Consider the following 24,516-nt stretch of genomic DNA (forward strand, 5'->3'; position numbering starts at 1 on the left):
TTACACGCCCACTTATTTAAGTCACGATAGAGGAAACTGAAGTGCTGAATGTGTTCACATAACGCACCAAAAGTCAAATGCGGCTTAAATGACTTGTTTCGACACTGACCCACTTCCACTGTCACTTAACGTCCTGCGTTAATGCCATGGATCTGAAGGCCGATTGTAAAGCTGAAGCGGACTTCACCTGCCCCCCAGTCGCTTCTAAAAGGCCCCGCTAATCTCACACCGTTAACCTCAGACATGGTTTGAATTTAAGTACTGTGATATAAAAAACGAATAGCTTCATTCTTGTCTGATGTGCCGCTATTTCAGGCAAATGTCACTGAGAACCAAGTTCCCTGAAGTGGTGGTGAACAAGTAATGTGCTCTCTCTCTCTCTCTCTCTCTCTCTCTGGCCTCGGCAACTCCCGTATATTTGCCCCCAAGCAAAGCAACGCCTTCATGGAACTGGAAAATTGTCTGTTTCGTGCTTATTGACTATCCCCGGATTTTTATATCCCAGCTGTGAATGGGTGTATCTGTCCGAGTATGATACAGGGCGTTTCTTTAAAACACTTACTTACTTTTTAATCATCCCTGTGGAATTAGTTAAGGAATAATAAAAAAAAAAGAATCAGTCACCAGACAGTTGAGGACAGAGTGAGCGTTCAGCTTCCACTGCCAAGATATGACTTGCACTGTTCTCCAACACCTCCTACTTGAAGCTATAATGTCTAACTTTGACACTGTCTGTGACTATTCTGAAAATACACAGCAGTGTCTCAAAACAGTAACACGTTAGAAAGTTTGTTCAAATACACTGAATTATGAACTTTTGGGGATGATTATGAAAACAGCTTCCACTCAGGTTCCTTTCCGCCGAACTAGATTTCCACCAGCTGCCATACATTTTATTTTAAAGCACTTTTTTAAAAATACCAAAAGCAGCTGCTGACATGTCATGAGTTTCAGTTTCAAGCATGGGTCGCGCTTAAAAAAAACAATAGATCTAGGGCGTTGTGTTACAAATTTTAAGTCTACAACCAAGTGGCAGCTAACCGCGACAGTCACCCATTGGTTGATCTAAAAGCACAGAGTTTAGCATTTTGACCAGCGCCATCTTGGATGGCATAAGTTAAATTACCATATGTGGAGGAGCAGGGGGGTGGAACCTAGGGCTGCCACTAACCATTCTTTTCATGATAGATTAATCTGTCGATTATTTTCTCCATTAATCGATTAGTTGTATGGTCCATAAAATGTCAGAAAATGGTTAAAAATGTCGAACATGTTTCCCAAAACCTCAAGACGATGTTTTGCTCTGTCCACACACCAAAGATATTTGGTTTAGTGTCATAGAGGAGCAAAGCAACCAGAAAAAATAATCATATTTAAAAAGCTGAAATCAGAGAACTTTGACTTGTTTTTTCACAAAAACTACTTAAGCCGATTAATCTATTATCAAAATAGTTGGCTATTAATTTAGTAATCGATTACTAATCGATTAATCGATTAACTCTTGCAGCTCTAGTGGGGCCTGACTGAGATCTCAACCATTGCACGTCCGAGTACACCTGCGACCGCGCGCCGATTGGACGATACTATCTGTCAACCACGCTGTATCGATGACCATGCCCCAATACACACCACGCTTAATCCTCTATTTTACTCTAAATTATACCCTAATTTACTAAATGAACCATGAATTAATCATGCTGTATTAAGACAGTAAACTCCTCAGGAAAGGGATGTTATAGAACCATGAGAAGAATTTTCTCATAGACTCTCTCTATAGAACCGAAATTCATTTTGAAAACAGGGTAATCGCCCCCTGCTGGTCATTCAAGAGAATACAGGTTTCAGGCACATTCCACATTGGCTTCATTTTCAGGACCTGTTAATCTGAGTTTAACCCTGAAGACACGAGCGGGATTATTTTCTCAGACTTTAAAACGCACAATTGAGCCAAAGAACCCATCACACTGTACAACTGGCGCTAATCTTCATGTTAAAAAAATGGTGAAATGGCCCTTTAACATGGAGAAAACAACATCACTGCAGATCACTAGAAGACACAGTTGGAGGTGATTCAGAACCGTCTGATCACGGCCTCACGCTCTCCCATCCAAGTGTCATCAACAGAACAGAGAGAGTGGACGCAGAGTATTAATTAGTGCCCTACTTATTTATTTATGACTAACTGAGGAGCTTCGCTTTGAGACATCGAGCTGCATCCTCTGCTCTGCATCGCGCTGTATACTTTGCAAATTGCTTCACACCAGAGTCAGTCGGTGCAAAGTTAATTAGCCCTTTTATTTGACTTTAAATCCCCGTTGCAGACGGTTTGTTTTTTTTATTACATGTGTTAATTATGTCTCGTCACTTTCGTCAATTAACTTTCTTGTGAAGTGAGCAACTTTCCTATCCCTACTATCCTCATTGAACGTTGACATTTCTGATTTATAGAACTTCTTTAAATCTTATTTGCACATTCATCCCAATCAGCCGTTAGACAAATATCATATCAGCAAATCCAATTTAAAAAAACTGCAAACCGTCTCTGTTTTATTCCTGAATAAAGGCCATATTCATTCACTTCCATCTGTCTAAATGCCATTTCCACATTTTTCTTGCGTGTGTGTGTGTGTGTGTGCATTTGCGTGGCGCCGTCAGCTATCTCGCCAGATGATTCAGAGGTTCTTTTTGCATAATCTGATCAGCCCGATCGCATTACCCTCACAAATTCAATACACTACGCACTGTTGTTGTACGGGCTTTGCCGGTCGCCATGGACACGGCGGAAGCCAAGTGTCGTGCGCCACAATTAAGAAGAATGACAGTCGACTACATTCAGGGCTGTTTTTTCGTGGACACGTGTGTAAAACAAAAAGCTGCAAATACACACAAAAAAAGCAACCAGTGACCACGGTCAGGAGTCTGCCCCACCGCCTTCACATGCTGAACGGCTGACTATGCACAACATCCTTACAGCTGACCCTTTCAAAGGGCCCTGGTTCCCCTGCTCTCGGCAAGGTTACACTTTCCTGCCTCGGCTGATTCATTAGCTGCTCAGAATTACTCCTCATCTGGCATGTGACCTTGGAGCAATTTGCCCTGGGTGACACGACAACGTGCCACTGCCCCCGACCACACAGTTCCCAGGGTCGCCGGGACACTGCGGTGAGCTGGGTCACCCAAACTCCTGCCAAGAATGCGAATGAGATTGAAGTTGCAGTTAAGTGAGAGCTGTTTAAATTTGCAGTGTACCAGGGCTCCTCCTCTGGGACAGGGTGGGGGTCTTGCACTGTATATCCGGAAGGAGTAAAACCACGGATCTCTGGTGTGGAGAAGGAGCTGAGGTGGTTTGGGGCATCTGATTAAGATGCTTCCTGTTCAGCCCCCCACCAGAGGTATTTAAGTCCAGACAGACAGACCGGGAGAACTCTGGGCTAAGTATCCCACATAATCCAGAGATTCCAGACAAGCGGTTGAAAATGGGAACATTTTGATGGATGGGAATATAAACTGCACATGTAACACAAACGCCCCGCACACATACATGCACAAATGAAATGAGACGGTGGTGAACCATCACAACAATCTAGCTCTGTGTGTGTGTTTGTGTGTGTGTGTGTGTGTGTGTGTGTGTGTGTGTGTGTGTGTGTGTGTGTGTGTGTCTGCAGCGAAATTGCATTCACTTGTCTGAGCGTATTAATTCACTAGTCTCAGAGAGACCTCATAAATCATTCAAAGCTCATATCCGTCAGGAGGCTAAACCCCCCCCCCATCCCAGACTCTCTCCCCGTCTGGCACTAATAGAACAAACACTCACTCAGACACACAAAACACAAAATAATAGTGAGAGGGACACAATATGAGGTGTCGGTTATCTGGTGTCGGTTATCTGTTTTTTTTTTTTCTGCAGAGACACTTTGGCGCTGCCGAGGGCAACACAGAACATCTATGTGCCCGTCCGCTGGCGCAGTTCTGTATCCCCGGGCCACACATACTCACGCACTGTGACCGCCTCCGCCACCACAGTCTGTGTGTGTCAGAGATTACGGAGCGTGATGGTGCATGCCGGTGAGTCACGCGCTAATCTTTTTGTCTGTTCACCGTCCACACCTACAAGGTGTGTCTGCATGCGAGGTGTGCGCGTGCGCGCGCCTGTGTGTGAGGGGACGGGGAGGGTCCGAGTGGCATCGCCTGTGAGGGTAATCAACAATTACGGGATTAGGCGGAATTATGAAATTCTGTGGTATTACGCAGACCTTTCTTTCATTTTCGCACACACTGACCAGAAGATAAAAGAGATACAGTAGACACACACAGCTGTTAGCGCGCGTGTGTGTGTGTGTGTGTGTGTGTGTGTGTGTGTGTGTGCGTGTGTGTTTGTTTATCTGTCATGTTATCTGCTGCGGCTTGAAGATAATTACAGTAAATAACTCGGTTGCAATACTGGGCCGATGAATGTAAAACAAGCAGAAAGAGACAGGCGATTAAAAAACCCCACTCTGACTCACATTCATCCAGACTGTTTCTGTCAACTCAGGGTCAACCAACACTGAACAACACTTTTTGGATTCTTTGTTGTTGTCGTTTTTTTCAGAAAAAGGTCCTGATGAGTAAACACTGTCTTCAAAAACTGCTGGTCACAGTTCAAAATACAAGTCCATCATAAAACGTTCAGAAAGATTAAGCCACTTTCTAAGGGAGGTATTGCTCCACACGTATCAAATACCACGATTAGAGCTGAAACAATAATTGATAAATGGATTAGTTGGACGACAGCGAATTAATGTGGTACCATTTTGATAATCAAATCAATGATGAGCGACTCATTTGTCTCCGTGTTTGTTTGACACTTTTCTCCATTATATGTAAACTGAATATGTTTGGGTTGGACTGCTGGTCGGACACGGGCGACTCGAAGAAGTCCCCTATGAGCTCGAAGAGCCGGTGGTGGCCACCGGCCCCTGTTTTCTAACAATTTCATAAACTCGGCGACTAACACATCGAAAACAAATAGACGAATCAAAACATGTAGTAACTGATTTTTGTGATGGAGAAAAAGAACTGGTTAGTTGCAGCCTCGTCCTCTGCACATCATGTTTAGGAGCAGGTATTGATGGCTGAGCCATTATCATATTCAATTCACTTCAACTGTGAGATACGATGGAAATTGCTGGTAAGTTGAGTTGAATTCTCTTAAAAGCCACAGCATTAGCAGGTATATCAAATGTCATCACGGAGGGGCTCTGGTACAGTGACCCCCCAGCCTCACTGCCTCACTGCCACGCAGCACGAACACTAACGGTCCCACCCGTCGGGACGGTCCGAGCCCGGTCCGAGCCCCCCCCCCCCCCCCCCCGGGGGGTCCCGGCGGCGAGTTCGCGGGACACTCACAGCAGATGCAGCAGAAAGTCGAAGTGAACATCGTATTCCTCCTTCCACATCGTCCCTCGGGTCTCGGAGCTCCGCGGTCCCGCCGCCTCATCACCGCCCGGCGGGCGCCTCAAGTCGGCGTCGCTCGTCCGGTCGCGGGGCTTCCCTGGAAGCCGAGGTGTTCCAGAGGCGGAAGTCAGCTCATCGTGCGATCGCGGCCTGTGATCGACGATGGTGGTGATCGGTTGAACTGTTGCGTCGACTTTTCTTTTTCCCCCGAAGTTGCTCGGCTGGTCTGGACCTGGACGTCCCACAGAGGAGAGGAGGATGTCGGGGGCGGAGCGAACGACTGCGCAGACCTCCTTTTTTTTTTTTTTTTCCTGATGGATTACGCTGTTCCTAGTGGCGGTGGCTCCACAATGGCCCTGTGTGTGTGTGTGTGTGTGTGTGTGTGTCCCAGCCAGCACTACTTCCTCTGGGTTACAGTGAAGGGCTGCAGGCTGCAGGCCCCCGGCGGAGGAGCGGTCCGACGTCGGCGGGACGTCCCGGACTCAGACCCCTGGGGCTTCACTCGGCCGGCTGCTTCGTGGGCCCTGGAGTGCGTGTGGTTATTTCCGTGCACGTCTCTAATGTATTGATTCAGAGTGGCTTACCAAGTACAGATATAAAGATAAAGATAGAGACACCCCCACCCCCCCCCCCACCCCCCACCCCCCCCCCCCCCCCGCCGTCTCCCCCCAAAATAGATTTCTAATGTAAAACGAGGACACACAAGTAGTTGCTGGGGTAAAATGTTATAGGACAGGCTATAAACATGAACATAAAGTATAAAGGTATTTGCTGTATCAAGGTCACAGAGGAAATTTTAAGGGAACACACACACACACAAACACATAAAAAGTAAGTGTTATATCACACTGTATGTCTCCACACACACACACACACACACACACACACACACACACACACTGACACATCCCTGCATGCCAAACTCTGCATCTAAATCCCTCCTTCCTCATTTCTAACCTCCCGCTGGAAAGAAGAACAATGGGACGAGCAGAGGAGAGGACACGGAGGCAGCTGTGGGGTCAAAGGCACGACCTGTCGGTGGTGGTAGTAGATGAAACGAGGGACGATTTTTCGATGTGCATCGTCCAGATTCAAAGTCTGCACATCATTAGGTGTACAGACAACGACGACGGCTACATTTCCCTTGGCGACGACAACAGCAGCAACACAGATGTTGTTGGGTTTTTGGTTTTTGTTAGTCGCTGCCCAACACTGGGTTCACGCGTCCGTGTTTTTGATCAGCTCGCTGCCGTGACTCATGGAGAACCTTTATCATTTACCCACGGCAGAACTCAGAAACCCGTCAGCGTGCACAGATGTGATCTTCTCAGAGCAGCCGACGCAAGGGGAAAAAGTGGTTCAGCCTCCGCAGTTTCCCAGAGAAGGACACACAAGACAGATGCTTTTAGCAGCCGATCAAAGGGACTCAAAATGTAATAATCGACAAAAGTCAAATATGTTAAGGATTATACTTGACTTTCAGGGTTGTAACATACGCTTTCTCTAAAATCCCTTACTGCCCTTTTAAGTGATAATGAAAATACGGCAGACACTCTTACCAAATATAAGGCTAAAAATGAATAAAAGATTAAGTGTAACCTTTTAATTTCCATAACTACATATGTAAATGAAATCAGTTCCTTTACGGACCTGGGCACAGTATACAGTACAGTAACAATAACAACTACATCTTCATCTGACAAAAAATAGCTGCCAATTCATAAAGAGGAACCGAGGAAAAATCATTTCCAAAGAAATATCAGACAAAAATGTTTTACAGTGTCTGGCTCCTCTTCCACTGAACACATACGGGAAGTGTTGACAGACGCCTCAGATGAGTGAAGCCTGTGGTCAGAGGAACCTCACTCATTGGAATAGTAAGATGTGTCATAAGACGTCGAGCTATAAATGTACAGGGATAAATCTGTCACTGCTGAAATTATTCAGTCAGTGTGTGTCTGTGGTGAGGGTGGGAAAAAAAGGAATGTGCATATATTAATGCTTGTGTTGCAAAAGCATGTCTGTGTGTCTGTGTGTGTGTGTGTGTGTGTGTGTGTATATATCACTGCCTGAGTGAGAGCCAGGAAAGGATAATCTGCGGGATGTTAGAGAACCACGCAAAGGGTTTTATTCCCACAGTGACATCCCAAAAGATTTGTGTGTGTGTGTGTGTGTGTGTGTGTGTGTGTGTGTGTGAGAGAGAGAGAGAGAGTGTGTGTAAGTGAGGGAAATATTCAGAGTATGAAAGCTGGATTCGATGATCTCCATATATCTGTGCCATTGAGCAAGCATAAGGACGTACGAGCGCCATGCACACTTCTGTTTACGCGTGCATGCTGCCGGTCCGTGTGTCCCCCCTTTTCTCTCTCCCTGTGTGCGATTCTGCACTCGACAGTGTATATGAAAGAGATTAGCGCGCACACGGCAGAGCTGCCTCTCTGATATGGTAACAACTGCGCTTGGCTTTTATCTGCTCTGCTCGGGCTTAGATCTGGTGGTGCTCACATGAGCCACGGGGAGGACTGCACACTCACTCACACACATACACACACACACACACACACACACATAGAAACACATGCATGCATGCAAATGTGCAGGCAGACATACTGCACACACACATGTACATGATTGAAAGGCATGTGTTAATGCAATCATGTAAAAATTCATATTAGTTTCTGCTTTGGTGTGTGAAAGAGGCGTCTGGGTGCCAGTGTCCTTCCTCTTGAGCATTTTCTCTGTGTGTTATTGTTTGAGTGCCTGGACCAAGTGGCAACCCACCGCGACGTCACCCAGTGGTTTGTGGTGGGCGTACAGTAGATTTGTATTTCCATTTCCTCCGTCTTCGTCGTTTTCAATGGCGGTTGGCAACCAGCGTAATAGGTGCATTATCTGCCGCTGTCAGAGGAAAGGCGAAACCTCCGGAGCACAAGCTGCAGATAATGCACCTATTACGCTCGAAATGTACCTGCGTTGACGTTACAAAGATAGGTAGTCATTATTTGTTTTTAAAAAACAATATGGTCTTCATTTTGATAGGTTTTTAAAAGGCTGTCGTTTGACTGTTCACCATAACCACAACCATAACCATAACCATAAGCATAAGCATAACCATAAACATAACCCTAACCCGAATGAAGTTAATCATCCGCCATCTATGGAATTCCAGGAGACGTGACAATACACAAGCGGTGAACCAGTGAACGCCCTCATTCTTACCGTGTTGCCGGCCTCAGACATACCTCGAAGTGCCGTTTCTGAAGCCTCGAGTTTTGCATTTTGATCAACGCCATGTTTTTTGAAACGTCAATTTGACATAGAATCTGACCGAGATCTCGTCAGGAAATAACTGACGTTGTAAACCAAGTGAGAATTCTCATAGACTTCTATAGAAACGCACTTTTGCATTGGCGTCATTGTCCGGACCCGGTAACTACAGTACGTCCATTTTTTTCATATACAGCCTATGGCCTGGACGCCGCCCTACAGTTCGCATTATCACATGAGCAGCATTCATCTAGCCGGCTCTGCTGGGTGGATCTACTGTAGCTGGCTATGTGCTGCAGTAAGCTGCTCGACAGACTGATAGACGGAGAGTGTGTGTGTTCGTGGCAGTTTTTAGCATCTTCTTTGGATTAACGTTAAGCTTTAACCCCGGCGACGGACCCACAGAGCACAGAGGGACACGACTCACGTAGTAAGTCCCTGACTGATTGACTCATTGACCAAATGAGCATGTGACCGACAGTCTCGTCTAAAACACTGACCGACTGCCCGACCGTCGGCTTGATTCACTGCACCGTGTCCAGACAGTTTGCTGAATAAGAGCCTTGCACTGCAGCATCTCTTGACTGTTTCCCATGTGTTAGATGGCATCTCTGCAGCATCTGCGATACGTGCCAGTGTTTTTTTCTCCCAACCCCCGTGGGCCCCGCTGCCTACTTTACATCCTTTATCCGCCGATGTCAGAACAATCAGCAGACAGGGAATCTACGGGGAGACGTTGGCCGAGGTAAGATTCGGTTTTTCGTCTCCCTCCACCCAGGGCATCATCAAAGCTCCGTCTGTTATGCAAGTGGAAGCCTGAATTTTGGAGCGTGCGCGCACACTGGGGATGTAAGAGCAGGTTCATAAAAAATACATCTGAATTAATTTTAATATTTAGATTAGATGAAAATCAATGGTATTCCTTTTTGCTGTTGCATTACATGCTGAATACTATTTATATACTCAAAAAAAAACTGAAATAAGATCCCATTTATAATAATTAAGAAGTAAGACTGTTTCAGTTGCATTCACGGACATTATGTAAGATGTGCACCACTGATGAAGGAGTCGTTGACAGAGTTTCTGATGGAAATGCTCCATGCTGCATGCCAGTGTTCTTCTGAGAAGACACAACTCTCTGTCTCTGCCACTGATTTGGTCATTCCTCACATAGAAGTCAGAAATGAAGTGTAAAAACTTTGGTGATAACTTGGCTTTTCAAACACTGCTGTCGTCAGGTTGGATCTCAAGTCCAAATAACTCCAAAACCAATGACATCACCATCAGTATCAGCTGCAATATGTGTCTAGGAGGTAATTAAATGGTAAATGGACTGTATTTATATAGTGCTTTTCTAGTCAGGACAAGTCACAATTCAACCGTTCAACCGCGCTTCTTGTTTTTTCTATCACAATCGTACACTTTCATACACTTCCGGAAGAGCCACCAGAGGCTATTTAGGGTTAAGAGTCTTGCCGAAGGGAACAATCAGCATGCGGACTGGAGGAAGCTGGGATCGAACCGCCAACCTTTGGGTTGACCGACTATAACATCGTGAGCCACAGGCGCCGTACAAATGTACATTGACAAATGTAAGCATACTTGACACGCTTGGTTTTTGTGAAAATGGAAAAAGTCCAATCCAAAAATCCAAAGTCAAATGCAGTGCAAGAAGCGACACGGAAATGAAGCAGTGGCAGCAAAAGATGTTGGAGACAAACGGAGATAATAAAATCTGAATATTCGTTCTAATGTAAGATTTTCTAGTTATCAGACAAACTGACAAATTGACGGACTGATCCATAAACTAATTAAATGTCTGCCAAGCTGACTGACTGGGTAATTTGCTCTTTTTTTTTATCCATTGCTCTGCAGCTGCTCTGCCCTGCGGTGAAAAAGACTAGTTGTCCACGACGCCGAGGTGCCAAAATGTCTAACTGTGCCAATGTCTGTGGTTTACCCAAAGGCAAGAGTGGAGGTATAGGCAGGGGAAAGGGAATGAAAGATAAGAAGCAGCAGCATGACGGCGAGGCGGGGGGAAATGGAATAGGAGGCGATGCGAGGAAGAAAGGAGGAGGACAGCGAACGGGGACAACGGGAGATGAGATAAGACAGATGAAGTGGAGAAGTGAATAGAGGCAGGAGGTGAGATGGAGCAAACAAAGATGGAGAGTCAGAGGGTGGGGGGGAGAGAGAGAGACGGGACGCAGGGAAATACATGTACACGGCTAACGTGGATGAGATTGGAAGACATTTAGCTGGAAAACCGCTTTTATAGCTTTTATGAATAATTGCTGGGCGGTGACGCCTCCGTTTTTATGGACGTTGTGAATCACGAACCACTTTTAAGGTGTGAATTTTAAAATGCATTTGCCTCTCTGTCCAGCTGAGTCCTCCGGAGAAACAAACTGTGCTGTGTTGTTTTCATCGCAATATAAAATAATGCATGACTATTTCTTTTTTAAAGAAACCCTCTCCTAGAGAATAGACGGCAACTTTAACTGTGATTGATTTGTTCGAGAGTTGTTAGGACAAGTTTAGTCTTTTGGGGGGGTATCAAAAAAATATCCCCCCAAAACTGAAAGATAAATCAATGAACTGGATGCTGCGAGTGTCTTCAGAACGTATATCTACCCCTTTTACACTGGCTAGCAGATGTATCCACTCTAGACGTAAGTGCTCAAATGTCTGGCAAGCTGGCTAGTACACAGTAATAATGGCTCACTTACACAGACGCACACACACACACTCTCTCTCTCTCTCTCTCTCTCTCTCTCTCTCCAAGACCCTGCTGGGCGGAGGAAAGCCGAAGACGATGATGTCATGACATAAACAATAGCTCATTCAGCTTGGCACTGGTGGTCAGGAAGCAAGACCGTGCCTAAAGGACAACATCTGTAGCCTGGGGGGGTTTGAGGGGGAGGGGGGGCCGACATCCAAACCCCTCCGTTCACCTCATGACTCCCTCTGAGCTGTGGAAGAGTGAACTACGAGAGTCTAAGAACAAATCCCAGACAGATCATGTCGGAGGTCAGTGCATCTATTTGACATTCCAGGAGTTTTGTAACTGTGGAAACTGTGCGGGGGGGGGGGGGGGTGGGGGTGGGGGGGGTTGTGTTTGTGTGTGTGTGTGTGTGTGTGTGTGTGTGATGGGGGGCGCTGAGGAAGAAGCCACAGGGACTGTATACAGCTGTGTAGCTGTCGTTCAGGCTACAAGGCTTTTCCCATACGGTGCCTGCTACCACTTTCACCCTCAGCGGCTCTTGCGCTCTCCGGCCCCTCTTTAGTGCCATTAAGGTAATTAAATGATTAAATGTAAGGGAGGAGTGTCGGCTGTATCGCCGTTTTCCCCCCCAACACCTTGGGGGTCTCCGCAAATGATGGATAGAGTGAATGAGTAAGTGATCGCCGCGTCATAAACTCTCTCCGCCATAAACGTGAGCCGGCCGTCCCGAGACAAAGCGAACAACACTCACCCTGCTGTTGGGCTCGTTGAGGTGATTTACTCAACCCACACCGCCACCGTGTATCTTATTACCATACAGCTGTATGCGTTTTAACGTTTATCTCCCGCATGTATCCGCCACACTAGTCCTACAAATTGTTTCCGTTCACAGGGGGGTCTGTGTTCAAGCATAGACCTTGTGTCATTAGGCAGGTACTCAGGTTATCTCTCCCTATTGGGCAGGTTTGCTTGAAGCAAAATGGTTGAAGAAAGCGAAACACCACCCCTGCGACAATCTGCAGGGCCGCCTCATGAACCCTGCGCCTGTGTTTGTCGGGCCTCCGAGCGGCTTCATTTCAAATGCAGCAGATGAGCTTAAACAGGCCCACAGACTCACATTCAAATGTGAAACGCTCTCACGTTTGTCGCTGTTGTGCGAATGCAGTGTTCACGCTGCGGCGCACAAAGCCGTCCGGCTTTTTTTCCCAGACATATAATGTAGTTAAAGCTGAGATTGCTTTTCTTTTACTTGAACCTTCATGTTGATCGGTTGAGCAGAATGTAAAGTATTTGCTTGACCCCTGAGTTCGCATGCACGGACAAACGACTTCCTTTTGAAAAACCAGACCAGCACCACCACCGCCACCTTCACCCCCAGTCGACCACCCTGCCCCCTCCTCACTGAGGGGCTCACAGCTGGGCTCACGCCACCTGCTGGTTAAGCCAAGGTCACAGTTTGTCATAGCACTTAAAATGCAAAGCTCCCATTACCTGTCCGCAGCAGGACACACGCTGGAATCTGTCACCCGCGATGGGGCTGTTAAATTTACATTAACTTGATTAAAAGGAAATATATGTCGTTATATTCACATAAAGGTCCAGTCCGGTGGAGTTTCACACGTGTGTGCTTGAAGCACGGCCTGGGTGCTATTAAGTCGACATTACAGAAAAATTGAACACGCCGCGTTGGTGAGTGAAACGTTTCGATGACAGATTGTCTGCACGAAGGTCTTTGGAAGGACATAATGCAACCGAGTTTTGAATGAGAAATCTCAGTTTTCTAATTTGAAAAGAAGAAGAAGAATAAATGTGTAACATGTTTCACAGTATCAAAGGATAACTATTACCATATGACTTTTCATAACCAGACTTTTTTCATTCGCAGACTCGTGTTAGTTGCCTCGAAACACAACTATGGGCACATGATGTTATTTGACTCCTTTAGGCTCTAGATGTCTGAATTTGGAGACTGCTTGGGTTAATGTCATAAAATACACTGAGAGACATCAACGCACACTGATAACATCGCCTCTTCGTCCCGATGAATCCGAACAGGAAGTACAGAACAACAGGCTGTAAGAAAGTACTCACCTGACAGAGTTGATCATGGCTCCGCCACCCTCCGCGGCTCCCTGGGAGTCTGCGTGGTATCCATTGGGGATGGTCCAGCGTCCCGGCTGGCTCAGCACAAACTCCGACCTGCTCCCTGGTATGGTGGTCCTCAGTGGGCTGCCCCCTGCTCCAGCCACTGCTCCGCGGACCATGCCCTCTGCAGGGTTCAGGTCTGCTCCCGGGGCGTCCGGTCCAGCCTCGGCCCCTTCTTGCTCCTGAACGGTCTCCAGCTCCAGCTCCAAAGGTTCAGGGCCCTGTAACAGCGCCCTCTGTTGGATGAGCGGCGTCAGTGGGGCCTCGAAGCTGACGCAGCTGTCCGTCTCGTCTGTGAGGGACAGCACATCCAGCGAGTCCAGACTGCTGTAGCAGGTCCCGCCCCTCAGCAAGGCAGACTCCACGATGCGCTCGAATGTGGAGCTGAAGCCATCCTTGTTGTCCATCCGACCTCTCTCCCTCTCCTCCTCCAGGTCCTTGTCCTCTTCCTCCTCTTCTTCCCCCTGAACATCCACCTGCTCAACAATCTGCTCGAACGCCGAGCTGAAGCTGTCCTGGTTTCCTCTTCCACCCCCCTCTCTCTGGACCTCTTCCTCCTCCTCCTCCTCCTCCTCCTCCTCCACTTCTGTATCGGCTTGTTCTACATTCATCTCAAAGTTGGAGCTGAAAGCGTCCAGGTGTGTGTGAGTCCCCGCTCCAACTTCGCCCTCGTCCTCCTCGCCAGCTTCGTCCTCCTCTTCATTCCCGCCTATACCGTTTGCCAGTCTGTTTTAACAAGGAAGCAAAGGAGAGCATTAAAATTATTATTAACTTTATGAATTAGACGTGAGGTGGTTGCTTTGTTGAGATCGGCGCAAAGAAATTCATAGCTGAAATCATTTTTTATACAGGCGTATGGACAATGGGCAAATTTTTCAGCCTGAACGGCCACACTGACAACTGAAGCGAGATGAAAGATGAAAAAGCACCCTCCAATTTGCCATTATGTGAAAAGCTCATGTGCCCCCTCTTATATTTCATCCCTTTTACATAAAAGGAATATGAATCTATTGTAGTCCTCTGTGTTGGCTGCTGATGGACAGGAATAACCCATAAAACTCATTTTTATTCAAAACTGATGTAAAACAGCTTCTTTTAGCTGTATTTTTGTATTGGTGAGTTAATGTATTGAAACCCCCCAAAAAAGACCATAAAAAGGTCTTCATATATACTATTATTTTATAAGTTATGTTATGTTATGTTATGTTGACAAACCACGAGTCAATAGGCATGTTTTTCTACCACATTTTAGAAATGTCAACTCCCCCATCTCCCCACACACACACACACACACACTTTTCTGTCTTTTTAACGCGGTTAGAAAATTGGTAACTGGGTCCTCCAGCTCTTTAAAAATGAGACCTTTTTTGTTGCCCTCTGTTTTTTTTTCCTCTCAGTTGAGGCTATTTGCCTGTTCATTTTGTGAAATACTGGTGAAGCGTATTAGACAAATTATGTACTAGAGAACCACACTCAGACAATAACATGGCATAAAAAAAACATTCAGTTTGTAAAAAGTGCTGAATATCTATGAGGATCAGTGGAAAACATAAACGCAGTCTGCCCACAAAAGACAGGCTCCGGTTACAATAAAAAAAGGCCTTAAGAAAGCTGTGCGCGGGTGTGTGTCGTCCTTTTTTTTCTCCGAGATAAACAGCCCATGTGATACTCATACACTATGCATTGATCTGAGGAGTGAAAGAGTCTTTCAATTTTTTGAATCACCCTTTGACACCCGTCAGGTCAAAAGATGCATCACAAGACGGTCGCGGCCCAGCACCAGTATACGTGTGGACAGGAAGCAGCAGGAGAGATGATTCGGTGAACTAACCTCCCAGCTGGTTGAGGGTGTGTTGCCTCCTCTGTAGACAGTGTCACGTCTTCATTTTCCTTCCCCTCCTCTTCCTCTTTCACCTCCTCCGCCTCGCGCGCTGCTGCTGCTGCTGCTGCTGCTGCTGCTGCCTCCTCCCCCGTTGAGCTTACCTCTGAATTTACACATCCATCCCCTCTTGTGCCTTCCCTCTGTCCCTGCGCCCCTCCGTCTGTCTGTCGATCCTCACCCCCACTGCCATCGACCCTCTCCTCTTTTAACTCCCCCTCTCCTCTTGCGAGCTCCGCTTCTGCTCCTCCGTCCCCGTGCCTCCCCCCCTCTGCCCCCTCGACTCCCTCTCTGGTCTCCTCCGGTTGTTGGCCCTCCTCTACCTCGTCCTTCGCCGCCGCCGCCCCCAGCGCGTCCGGCTCCGTCTGGCTGTGGGCGTCTGCGGGTGAGTCGGTGCTGGTGCTGGCGGTGGTTGCACTGGCCTCCACTGGGTTCTCTGGTGGGGTGGGAGAGGGCAGGGATTGCCCCTCCTGGGTCATGGTGCACTACACTGTCCTCTCAGGCCCGAGACGAGGGCCAGATCTTCAGATGAGCAACCTGAGAGGCGGCCAGAGGAGAGAAGGAAAAGGAGACAAAGCACCGAGTTAAAAAGAGGAGGAGGGGAGGCAGGGATATCAACGAGGACATTGACTAGATACCGAGTCCTTTCATTATTTCTAGTCTTGATTGCGAGTCACAGAGGTCACCTTGAACAGAGGAACAGCTGTGTATACAGTATGTGTGTGTTACAGCGAGAGAGCGAGATGCACGTGGCCGGAACACTTTGTCCTCAGCACCAGATGATCCAACGACGCCTCGGAAAGGAGGGCAGGCAGAGGCCGATGGAGTAGAGAGCAGGGGAACGGAGACGCACGCGCAGGCGGGCATAGAGAGAGATCCCTGTCAAAATGATCCTGCCAGCTCGTCCGCTCTCTGTCTGTGCGGAGATTTCCAGCTCTGCTGGGACCGCGCTTTGTGAAAATGCAAGATACCGACGTGAGATTTGACCACGTGTCCGTAACGGTCTCTTCGCTCTCCCTGTCGGCTATGACCTCTGTGAGGGCAGCAGGTCGTCTTCTGCCCTCACTGAGGCTCAAGGGCAAACGCTGATGAGCAGCTCTCAATTACTGCTCTGCAGTATGTGAATTCATGCTACATGGCTTTCTTTCCCTGAAAAAATAATACAGATACAAGTGAATAGAATCATGTGTCATTGATACCGTCTGTTGAACCGAGTGAAGAATTTAAAATAATCCTTATCCGTGTAATCCCTGACAGGACATTTGCCAACAATCTCTTAATGAATGATTAATAGGTCTTTTCTTGAGCTAAAGTGCAAAAATATCGATTGGTTCCGGCAATTTTTGAGGATTTGCTCCCGTTCTGTCGCTGCAAAACCAGTTTGTTCGGGTTCCGGACTGCTGGTCGAAAGAAAAGCCTTTATAGGGAATTTATCTTGGACTTTATTTGATTTTTTTCCCCCTCCATTTCTTAAACAATTAAAAGGCAGATTAAATTAATATTTCAATGGTTTGGATGATTTAGGTTGTGTCTCTATAACAATTATATACGATGCATGATACATTACACAGTAGAATAGAGTGTATTACAGTTGATTGAGGAGGAAGCTCCATTAGTATCACACAATCAAAAATGAATTTCCGATCCTATCTTTTAATCTTCGATTGTGAAATGTGTACGTGCGTAGGTAATATTACTGTACATTTTAATATGGCATTATTTGGCAAAACTAATGATGCCTATTTTGTGAAGCAGGTGTCGTCAACGGTGGGGATCTGTCTTTGTAGCGGACGGGAAGCGGCCCCGTCTGGCGGATCCAAGCAGCGTCCTCAGACACGCTGCATCTCTGCTCTGCTGAATCATCCGCAGCAGGGGACCTGCAGGAGAACTGCAGTGAAGAAACACTTACTGGGAGTCAGAAGAGGGTTATTGGCGGCATGCGGTACGCGGCTTATGGCGCGTCTGAAATGAACAAATCCTGAATCCCGCCGACAAAATTCTGCAGTTTCTCTTCGCTTAGATGTCAAACTGTAGACAAAAGCCAAAAAGGGACGGCGGCGAAAAGGAGGAGGCGAGGACGTGAGCCAAATTTGGACCCGTGACGTCGCGAGTGCTCGGGCTTAGCTGCCGAGCGCGAGGACGCCACAGACAGACCCACTAAATGTTTCATCAGAGCTCCAAAAGGAACCATGCCGATTATGCAGAACCCCGAAAAGGCCCGTGGCCCTAATCACAGAAGACCCTTCTTTTAGGACTTGACATTGTCGCCCGGATGTGACGGTGCCGTCGAAGCCAACAATGCCACAACTAAGCCGCTAAGGCACCTCGACTGAATAAGTGAAGGGATCGTTCGTCGCTCACTGAAATACAAGTTAGTCTCAGTTTTTAAAAAAAATGGCTAATCCCTCTCACTCTGACTCGGACCGGTGCCTCAATGAATCTGTGATTGGCCCACGCAGGAGCATGGGAACCACTGCCGTCATCTAAAAGGCACTGAAGGCATTTTGTTTTTCGGCGGATTCCCTCTGCAGGAACCCAGTACAGCATGGATCAGAGATATGATTATGACACGTACAACTGCACGGTGACACACAGGGAAAAGGGTTCAGTTCTGAAACTGCTAACAAAGCTGAAAGACGTTTACGCATGAATCACTCTGCGATTAGTGATGAGCTCGGGCGGAGAGAATATTCACGAGGCACTTCCACATTCACGCACGTGTACCAGGCATATGCAAACAAGCGCAATCTGCATCCATTTATGCGATGACACAGAGATGAATTTGCACATTTTGACACACAGACAGACAGACACACGCACACAAAACAGTGACACGTCACCATGAATGGAAACGGGGAAGAGTTGTGAAACGAGGCAGGAAAAGTGGGAATTCTCTCTCTTTTCTCTCTCCCTCCGTCGTCCTCCAGTGTCCTGTTCTTTCCCCCCTCCTCTCTCTCCTCCTCATCTGTTTTCTCACAGTCTAACTCCGCGCTCTCTCTTTTCTCCGTCTCAGCCTCTCCTTCTGCAGTGACAGAGCCAAATGGGTCTTAGCCGGCAGAAAGAGGGCAGAGAATTGAGCAGCGCTGCCTGTCGAGGGGAGAGAGAGCCGATGTGCTCAGACACCCTACGGACAGATGAGGGAGAACACAGCCAGTGACAGAGATAGTGTGTGCGTGTGTTTGTGTGTGTGTGAGTCTGAGTCTTTGTGTTCCTGTGTACACAATGGCTATCAGGAGACACTTATTGCATTCTATTTTGTCAGGAGAGCAGTGGGGTTCTTAAGCCTTATCAATTTCCTTTAATTGCGATCGGACCATTTGCCAATCATTAGAACAACACACAATCATAGACACACGCACACACACACACACACACACACACACACACACACACACACACACACACACACACCACATATAAACCACCAATCCAGTGAGAATGATGCTGGATAAAAGGCCAAGTCTCCATTAAATAGCTCTTCTCTGCCTCTTGTGCTTTTTATATCTCCCTCTATCTTTCAGCCTGTCTTCCTGTCTAACACACACACACACACACACACACACACACACACACACACACACACACACACACACACACACACACATCGCAGAAAGAATGCACACAGACATTCACTACAGTGTAATTTATTGATTCCCCGAGACACGGAGCCGCAGTCCATTGGGACCCGCCAGCGATAAGCGTGACCGGTCTCTATCAGATGCCAAAGAAACACAACTGAGGTAATCAGACTGGAGGATTCACTAAAATAAAGGAAAACACTTCTTCAGATCAAGGAGGACTTATTGGAACAGGGGGGCAGCAGAGGCCACGACGTCCTGACTTGTTGTCCCTAAGAGTCAAACACACCTGCTCCTACATTTTCCACATTGCAACCGATACTGTATATTCGTTTGGTGTGAGCACAGTCTGTGTGTGGTTTCACAAACTGATCCAAACACGTCACGACACAGAAGGAGTTCGTTTAGCCGATTCATGCGATACTGTATGTAGAAATCGACCGGTGCTGGGTTTTCGGGGCCGAAGTTGATACAGATTTAATTGGTGCTTCTGTTCACCTGCCCAGGGTCCACACACACATATATACAGTATATAATGTGCATATGGGATGAGTCTGCGCCCCTTAATGGACAAAGAATTATGACACCATTTCTACAGTAAATCACCCAAAGCATCTTTTTCTGTCTTACGCTGTTCCGATTCTGATATCGGTATCAGAAATGCCTCTGATACTGCCCAAAATTGCCGTCATTGGCGGGTACGCGACTCTATGCGGCGACCTGAAAATCCTGGAAATCACTTTGAGTTTCTGTTTATGCGAAAGCTACAGACTAAAGGTATTTTATTTTTCTACACTGAGGGTGCACATTGTCTCAAAGGAACTGTTATTTATTCCTAGACGGATTTACTTTTGAAGTTGCTGTTGTACTGTTTCAAACTTTAAAGGTCCTTTATTTTTTATAAGCCGTGGCTGCACTTAAATGGTATTTGTTATGATAAATAAAATGAATAATAGTAGTCGTTATGTATTTATTTGTGTTCTTTCTAAGTTATGACTGTCAAACTTGATAATGAAACAAGTTCTGTGGCTTCATTCCCTGTATGTATCTGTTTTTCAGGGTTTAACATGAGCATGGCCAAACAACAACGATAGCAATCCTCACTTCCATACAGGGTTCGTAGCACAAACCAGTTACAATATGTTTAACAAGTAGTTATTTTTATATAAATACAATGGTATCAGATTGGTACTCGGTGTCGGCGGATACACAAAGTCCAGGTATCGTAATCGGTATTGGAGCATCTCTAGTAATATTGACAGATACGTCATTCAGGTTCTATTGATCGATTGAAAAGAGTGGGGGTAATGAGCTTGAAATAATGTATGAACTCTCAAAGTAGAGATTAAATTACAGACTTACCGTTGTATTATAGAATTTCATGTTCTGCTCTACAAAGCCTCAATCTCCTTAATCCGTCACATTTATCTATCTATCTATCTATCTATCTATCCATCAGTCCATCCATCCATAACTCTGTTAAACCTTTTGAAAACACTCCTCTGCCTGCGGACGTATGCGCTGGGCATCGCTGCACCACCTTCGACTGGCTCTAAGTGGTGGAGCAGACAGCCCGTTGACCACTTTTAACTCGCCTGACCTCATTACGTTTGTAGCGCTGCCCCGCACTCATTTGAAAAGTGGAACATTTGTGCCGCTCTTTTGTTTGTGCCGCGTGCCGCCATCGGGGTCTCTTATGCGCAGAGGCACAGCCACGGCGTGCGCACAAGTGGTGCTCCACTGCAGCCGTCGCCAGCCAGTTGATTATCTCGTCTTCTAAAATGTAAATTTTTTTCAAATTAATATATATATTATCTCAACAAACAAAAAGGTTTTCACACTTCACCGAGGATAATGGACGCCTCAGCCACTGAGACCAGAAGGACAACCCCTCTAAATACTTTTCACGCAGAGCTAATTAGCAATCAAAATGGATTCATGAAGCTATCAGCTGAACACTGATGGATGGTAATCAGCTCTGCATTACTCCCCCCCCACCCCCACCCCTCCTCTTTTCTTGTGTCTGTCAGAGAGACTCTGCAGTCTCATATAATAAATGACCCACTGACCCTGTTCATAATATGGAGGCTGGGGTGCAGCACTGGCTCGGCAGCACACACACACACACACACACACACACACTCACTCACACACACAAAATACTACACACACACAAACACACACACACACACACACACACACAAAATACTACACACACACACACACACACAAAATACTACACACACACAAACACACACACACAAAATAACACACACCCCCACACGCACACAAACACACACTGCAGATATGGAGTCACCTTTCAAAAATGCTGTTGTGTCACAAACACAGATGCAGACGGAGGAAGACGAATCATTTCCTGGTTTGTTAGCCTGGGACAGGAAGGCAGGAAAACGTGGACTTGGAAGAAGTCCAGGGTGTTTTCCTGGCCAAGCCAAGCAGGCCTGCCTTCGAGTCACACCAGCATGGCTGCAGAGCCTCCAACTATAGCCACACTGGCCTACTGGAGCGTAACAGCTCAGCCAGCAACGCCCCCCCCCCCCAAAAAATCACCCCGATATGTCACTTCTGTGTCGTCAAGATCAAGCAGCCGCTCTGGTTTTGTCACTCTAAACGCCTACATCTAAATACACGCTCATAGTTCTGTGGTGATTGGCCTGTTTGGAGCTTTTTCCCTGGCCACTTCCATTGTGTTAAACAAATTCATTATTATTGCAGAGACAGACACAACACACACTTTGTGGCATCTGAATGATTTGCAAAACTGCATGGTATTTACATTTTTAACATTCAATGTTAGGATAAATAAAAGAAAAATAGTAATGTGTTATTAATCTATATGGATATATATATAAATATATATATAGACAAATACTTTTTCTCAACAAAATTTGAATGTGCACAATGGTTTTTATAGGAATTATTGCAGTGGCGCTAAAAAAGTCACTGGAGGGACGCAAAAAGAAAGAGAGTCAGAAGAAGAGAAGGGTCTGGAGCACGCCGCTGGTGATGTCTGACACCGACTTCATGTTTTACTACACGTTGGGGAGGGAGCTGCACTTTCGCTTGGGAAAGAGCCCCCAGGGGGGGGGGGGGGGGGGGGGGGGTGAGCTACAATGCACCTGGACTAGACATGTAAAATGTCTGTAATTAAGATAATGACGACTTGGCTTTCAAGGGTGAAAAAATAAGCTGCTATATCAAACACCTGTTTTAAAGAGGCTGCCCACATCCTGACGAAGCAAAGATAAGTGTGGGCCCGACGCTCCATCTTTCACTGCCCCCCCCCCAAAGTATCACCAAACCTCCATCATGTTATTGTTATTGTGTGCGTGTGCCTGTATGTGTGTGTGTGTGTGTGTGTCTGCCTGTGTGTGTGTGTATGTGTGTGTGTGTGTGTGCCTGTATGTGTGTGTGTATGTGTGTGTGCCTGTATGTGTGTATGTGTGTGTGTGTGTGTGTGTGTGTGTGTGTGTTATATTCTTTGCTTTCCAATCTGCTTCTTTTTCAAAGTGTCTCTATTTAGAAAGACATAAACAAACAGTAGATAGACAGGGCTTATTGTCTCTCTGTTTTTCTCCGTGCGTGTGTGTGTGTGTGTGTGTGTGTGTGTGTGTGCGTGTGTGTAATAGAGAGAAAGCGAGAGGAGGGTATAGGGAGGGGGGGGGGCGCGAGACAGCCATGTTCTCCCAGCCTCCTCGAGCCAGTAACCATGACAACGGGATGGCTGGGAGACACGGTTCAAGCTCAATTGAGGCCGGTGCCTTTTTCTCTTTCCTCCAAAATAGACCTTGGTCGCGTTTCAAGAGCGACTTGTCCTCCTGGAAAAGCGGAAAGGAACTAACCGCTTTTCTCTTCCTCTTCTGGGGGGGGGACAAGAGAGAGAAACACACACAAACGCACAGACGCACAGACGCGCACACACACACCTCCATGAAAACCCCACGGCCCGCACGGTGCATATCTCTGAGCCTGTGTTAACTCCACCAACACTGCTGCCTGTCCTAAAGCTGCCGGCTGTGGGAGCACTTTCGTTTTTTTTTTGGTGGTGTCAAATTTAGCAAAGAAAAAGAAGGAAAAAAAACAGGACGCCAAACCTGAGCGCGCGAGCCTCCATCAACCAAATGCCCCCCCGTCTCCATTAATAAACTAAAACACATGATGTCTGCGCAGGGGGCTCCGTTATGAGGACCGGTCGGAACGACCAGTTAGCTTAAAATGGACACACTTTCCACGTCTGTGCGTAATGAAAAGGGAACGCAGCGTCGCGTCTTGTCCACTCACCGGTGAAATGCGCTCAGTCAGGACAGAGCTGGAAACAGGAGAGTGGCGCTGCGGCGGCGGCGGCCGTGGTCCTCGCTCCCCCCTGCGTGTGTCCACATCCAACACCGGGGAATAACACTGACAGACGGGCTCCTTTCGCTCCCCCTCCCTCCCTCTCGACGCTGAACGTCCTTCCCGGCTGCCCCCCACCCCCCGCCGGCACGCGGGAGGTCCAAGGCGGCGGGGACGCGCGGTACCGGGCGGACTGATGGATGGATGGATGGACTGATGGATGGATGGATGGATGGATGAGCGCTGCCGTCCTCCCCCGTCTCCTCCTCTCTCGACTGGCAGCAGAAGAGAAAAGAACCAAACCGTGATTCCCCGCTGCTCGGGAGCGCCGTCACTCTCCCGTGGTCGGCGCGGTGTGAGCGGGACGCCTCTCCTCCATGTGGGGGGGGGGTGGGATTTCGCACGAGTGCAGCCTCCGGTGGAGATCACAGCTGGCAGTTGTGTTGACACATGTCATTCTCCGCTGATGATGTAACGGTCCGCTCCTGGAAGGGTCCAACTCAAATATCAGCAGAGGATCAATTCAACTTTTATCAGAGGGAACCGATGCAGACTGTGAGCACCGTGTGGTAACCAGACTGAGGTCCATGCAGGCTCCCAGTACGTCCCCAGAAGGATGGATTTATTTCATTTCTCCCTGCAGATACTAGCACTGAGAACTTATCTTGGGGTTTTTTTGGGGGGGGGGGTTGGAACATGACCACAAAAAGCCCGGCATGCAGATGATTTACAGAGACAGTGAGACGGTGCTGTCCAAGGTCCAGAGTCCTGCAGCTGTCATATCCTGGAGGAATTGGCCATGCTTCAGTTTGGGTTGAAATAGGAATTTTAATGTGTGCAAGGGAAAACACGATCCATGAAACAGTCGATATCCTGCTCGCATAGACCGGCACTTAAACTGTGCTCTATAATGAAATAGCTCAGTCAAATCATAGCCAAAACATACCGGACATGAACCGGAGTGCACGCTTCGTGCTTGTAATCTGTCACAAATGGTACATGAAGCTGCCAATTGTGATGGAAACCATTTTGGGTGGTTAACATTTGATTTAATTCTCCATTTTATTTCCGCGGCACACTGCCTTGACCTTTGACCCTCAGCTCGCTGTCGCAGCTCGTGATATTGCCCGTTA

The 24,516-nt window shown here is 47.2% G+C and overlaps 1 protein-coding gene across 1 annotated transcript in view; it reads right to left on the bottom strand.

Moving 5' to 3' along the window:
* psd2 (pleckstrin and Sec7 domain containing 2) overlaps positions 1-23,925 on the bottom strand; it is a 34,192-nt gene extending 10,267 nt beyond the window's left edge. The window contains exons 1-3 of the mRNA XM_047334433.1: positions 23,333-23,925; positions 15,405-15,989; positions 13,520-14,299 (exon numbers count right to left, since the gene is read on the bottom strand). Of these exons, the coding sequence (XP_047190389.1) occupies positions 13,520-14,299; positions 15,405-15,931 (1,307 nt within the window). The 5' untranslated portion in view covers positions 15,932-15,989; positions 23,333-23,925. The remainder of the gene's footprint in view (positions 1-13,519; positions 14,300-15,404; positions 15,990-23,332) is intronic.
* Between the last annotated feature and the right edge of the window lie 591 nt (positions 23,926-24,516).

Source organism: Scophthalmus maximus, chromosome 9 (genome assembly GCF_022379125.1).
Source record: "Scophthalmus maximus strain ysfricsl-2021 chromosome 9, ASM2237912v1, whole genome shotgun sequence".
NCBI lineage: Eukaryota > Metazoa > Chordata > Actinopteri > Pleuronectiformes > Scophthalmidae > Scophthalmus > Scophthalmus maximus.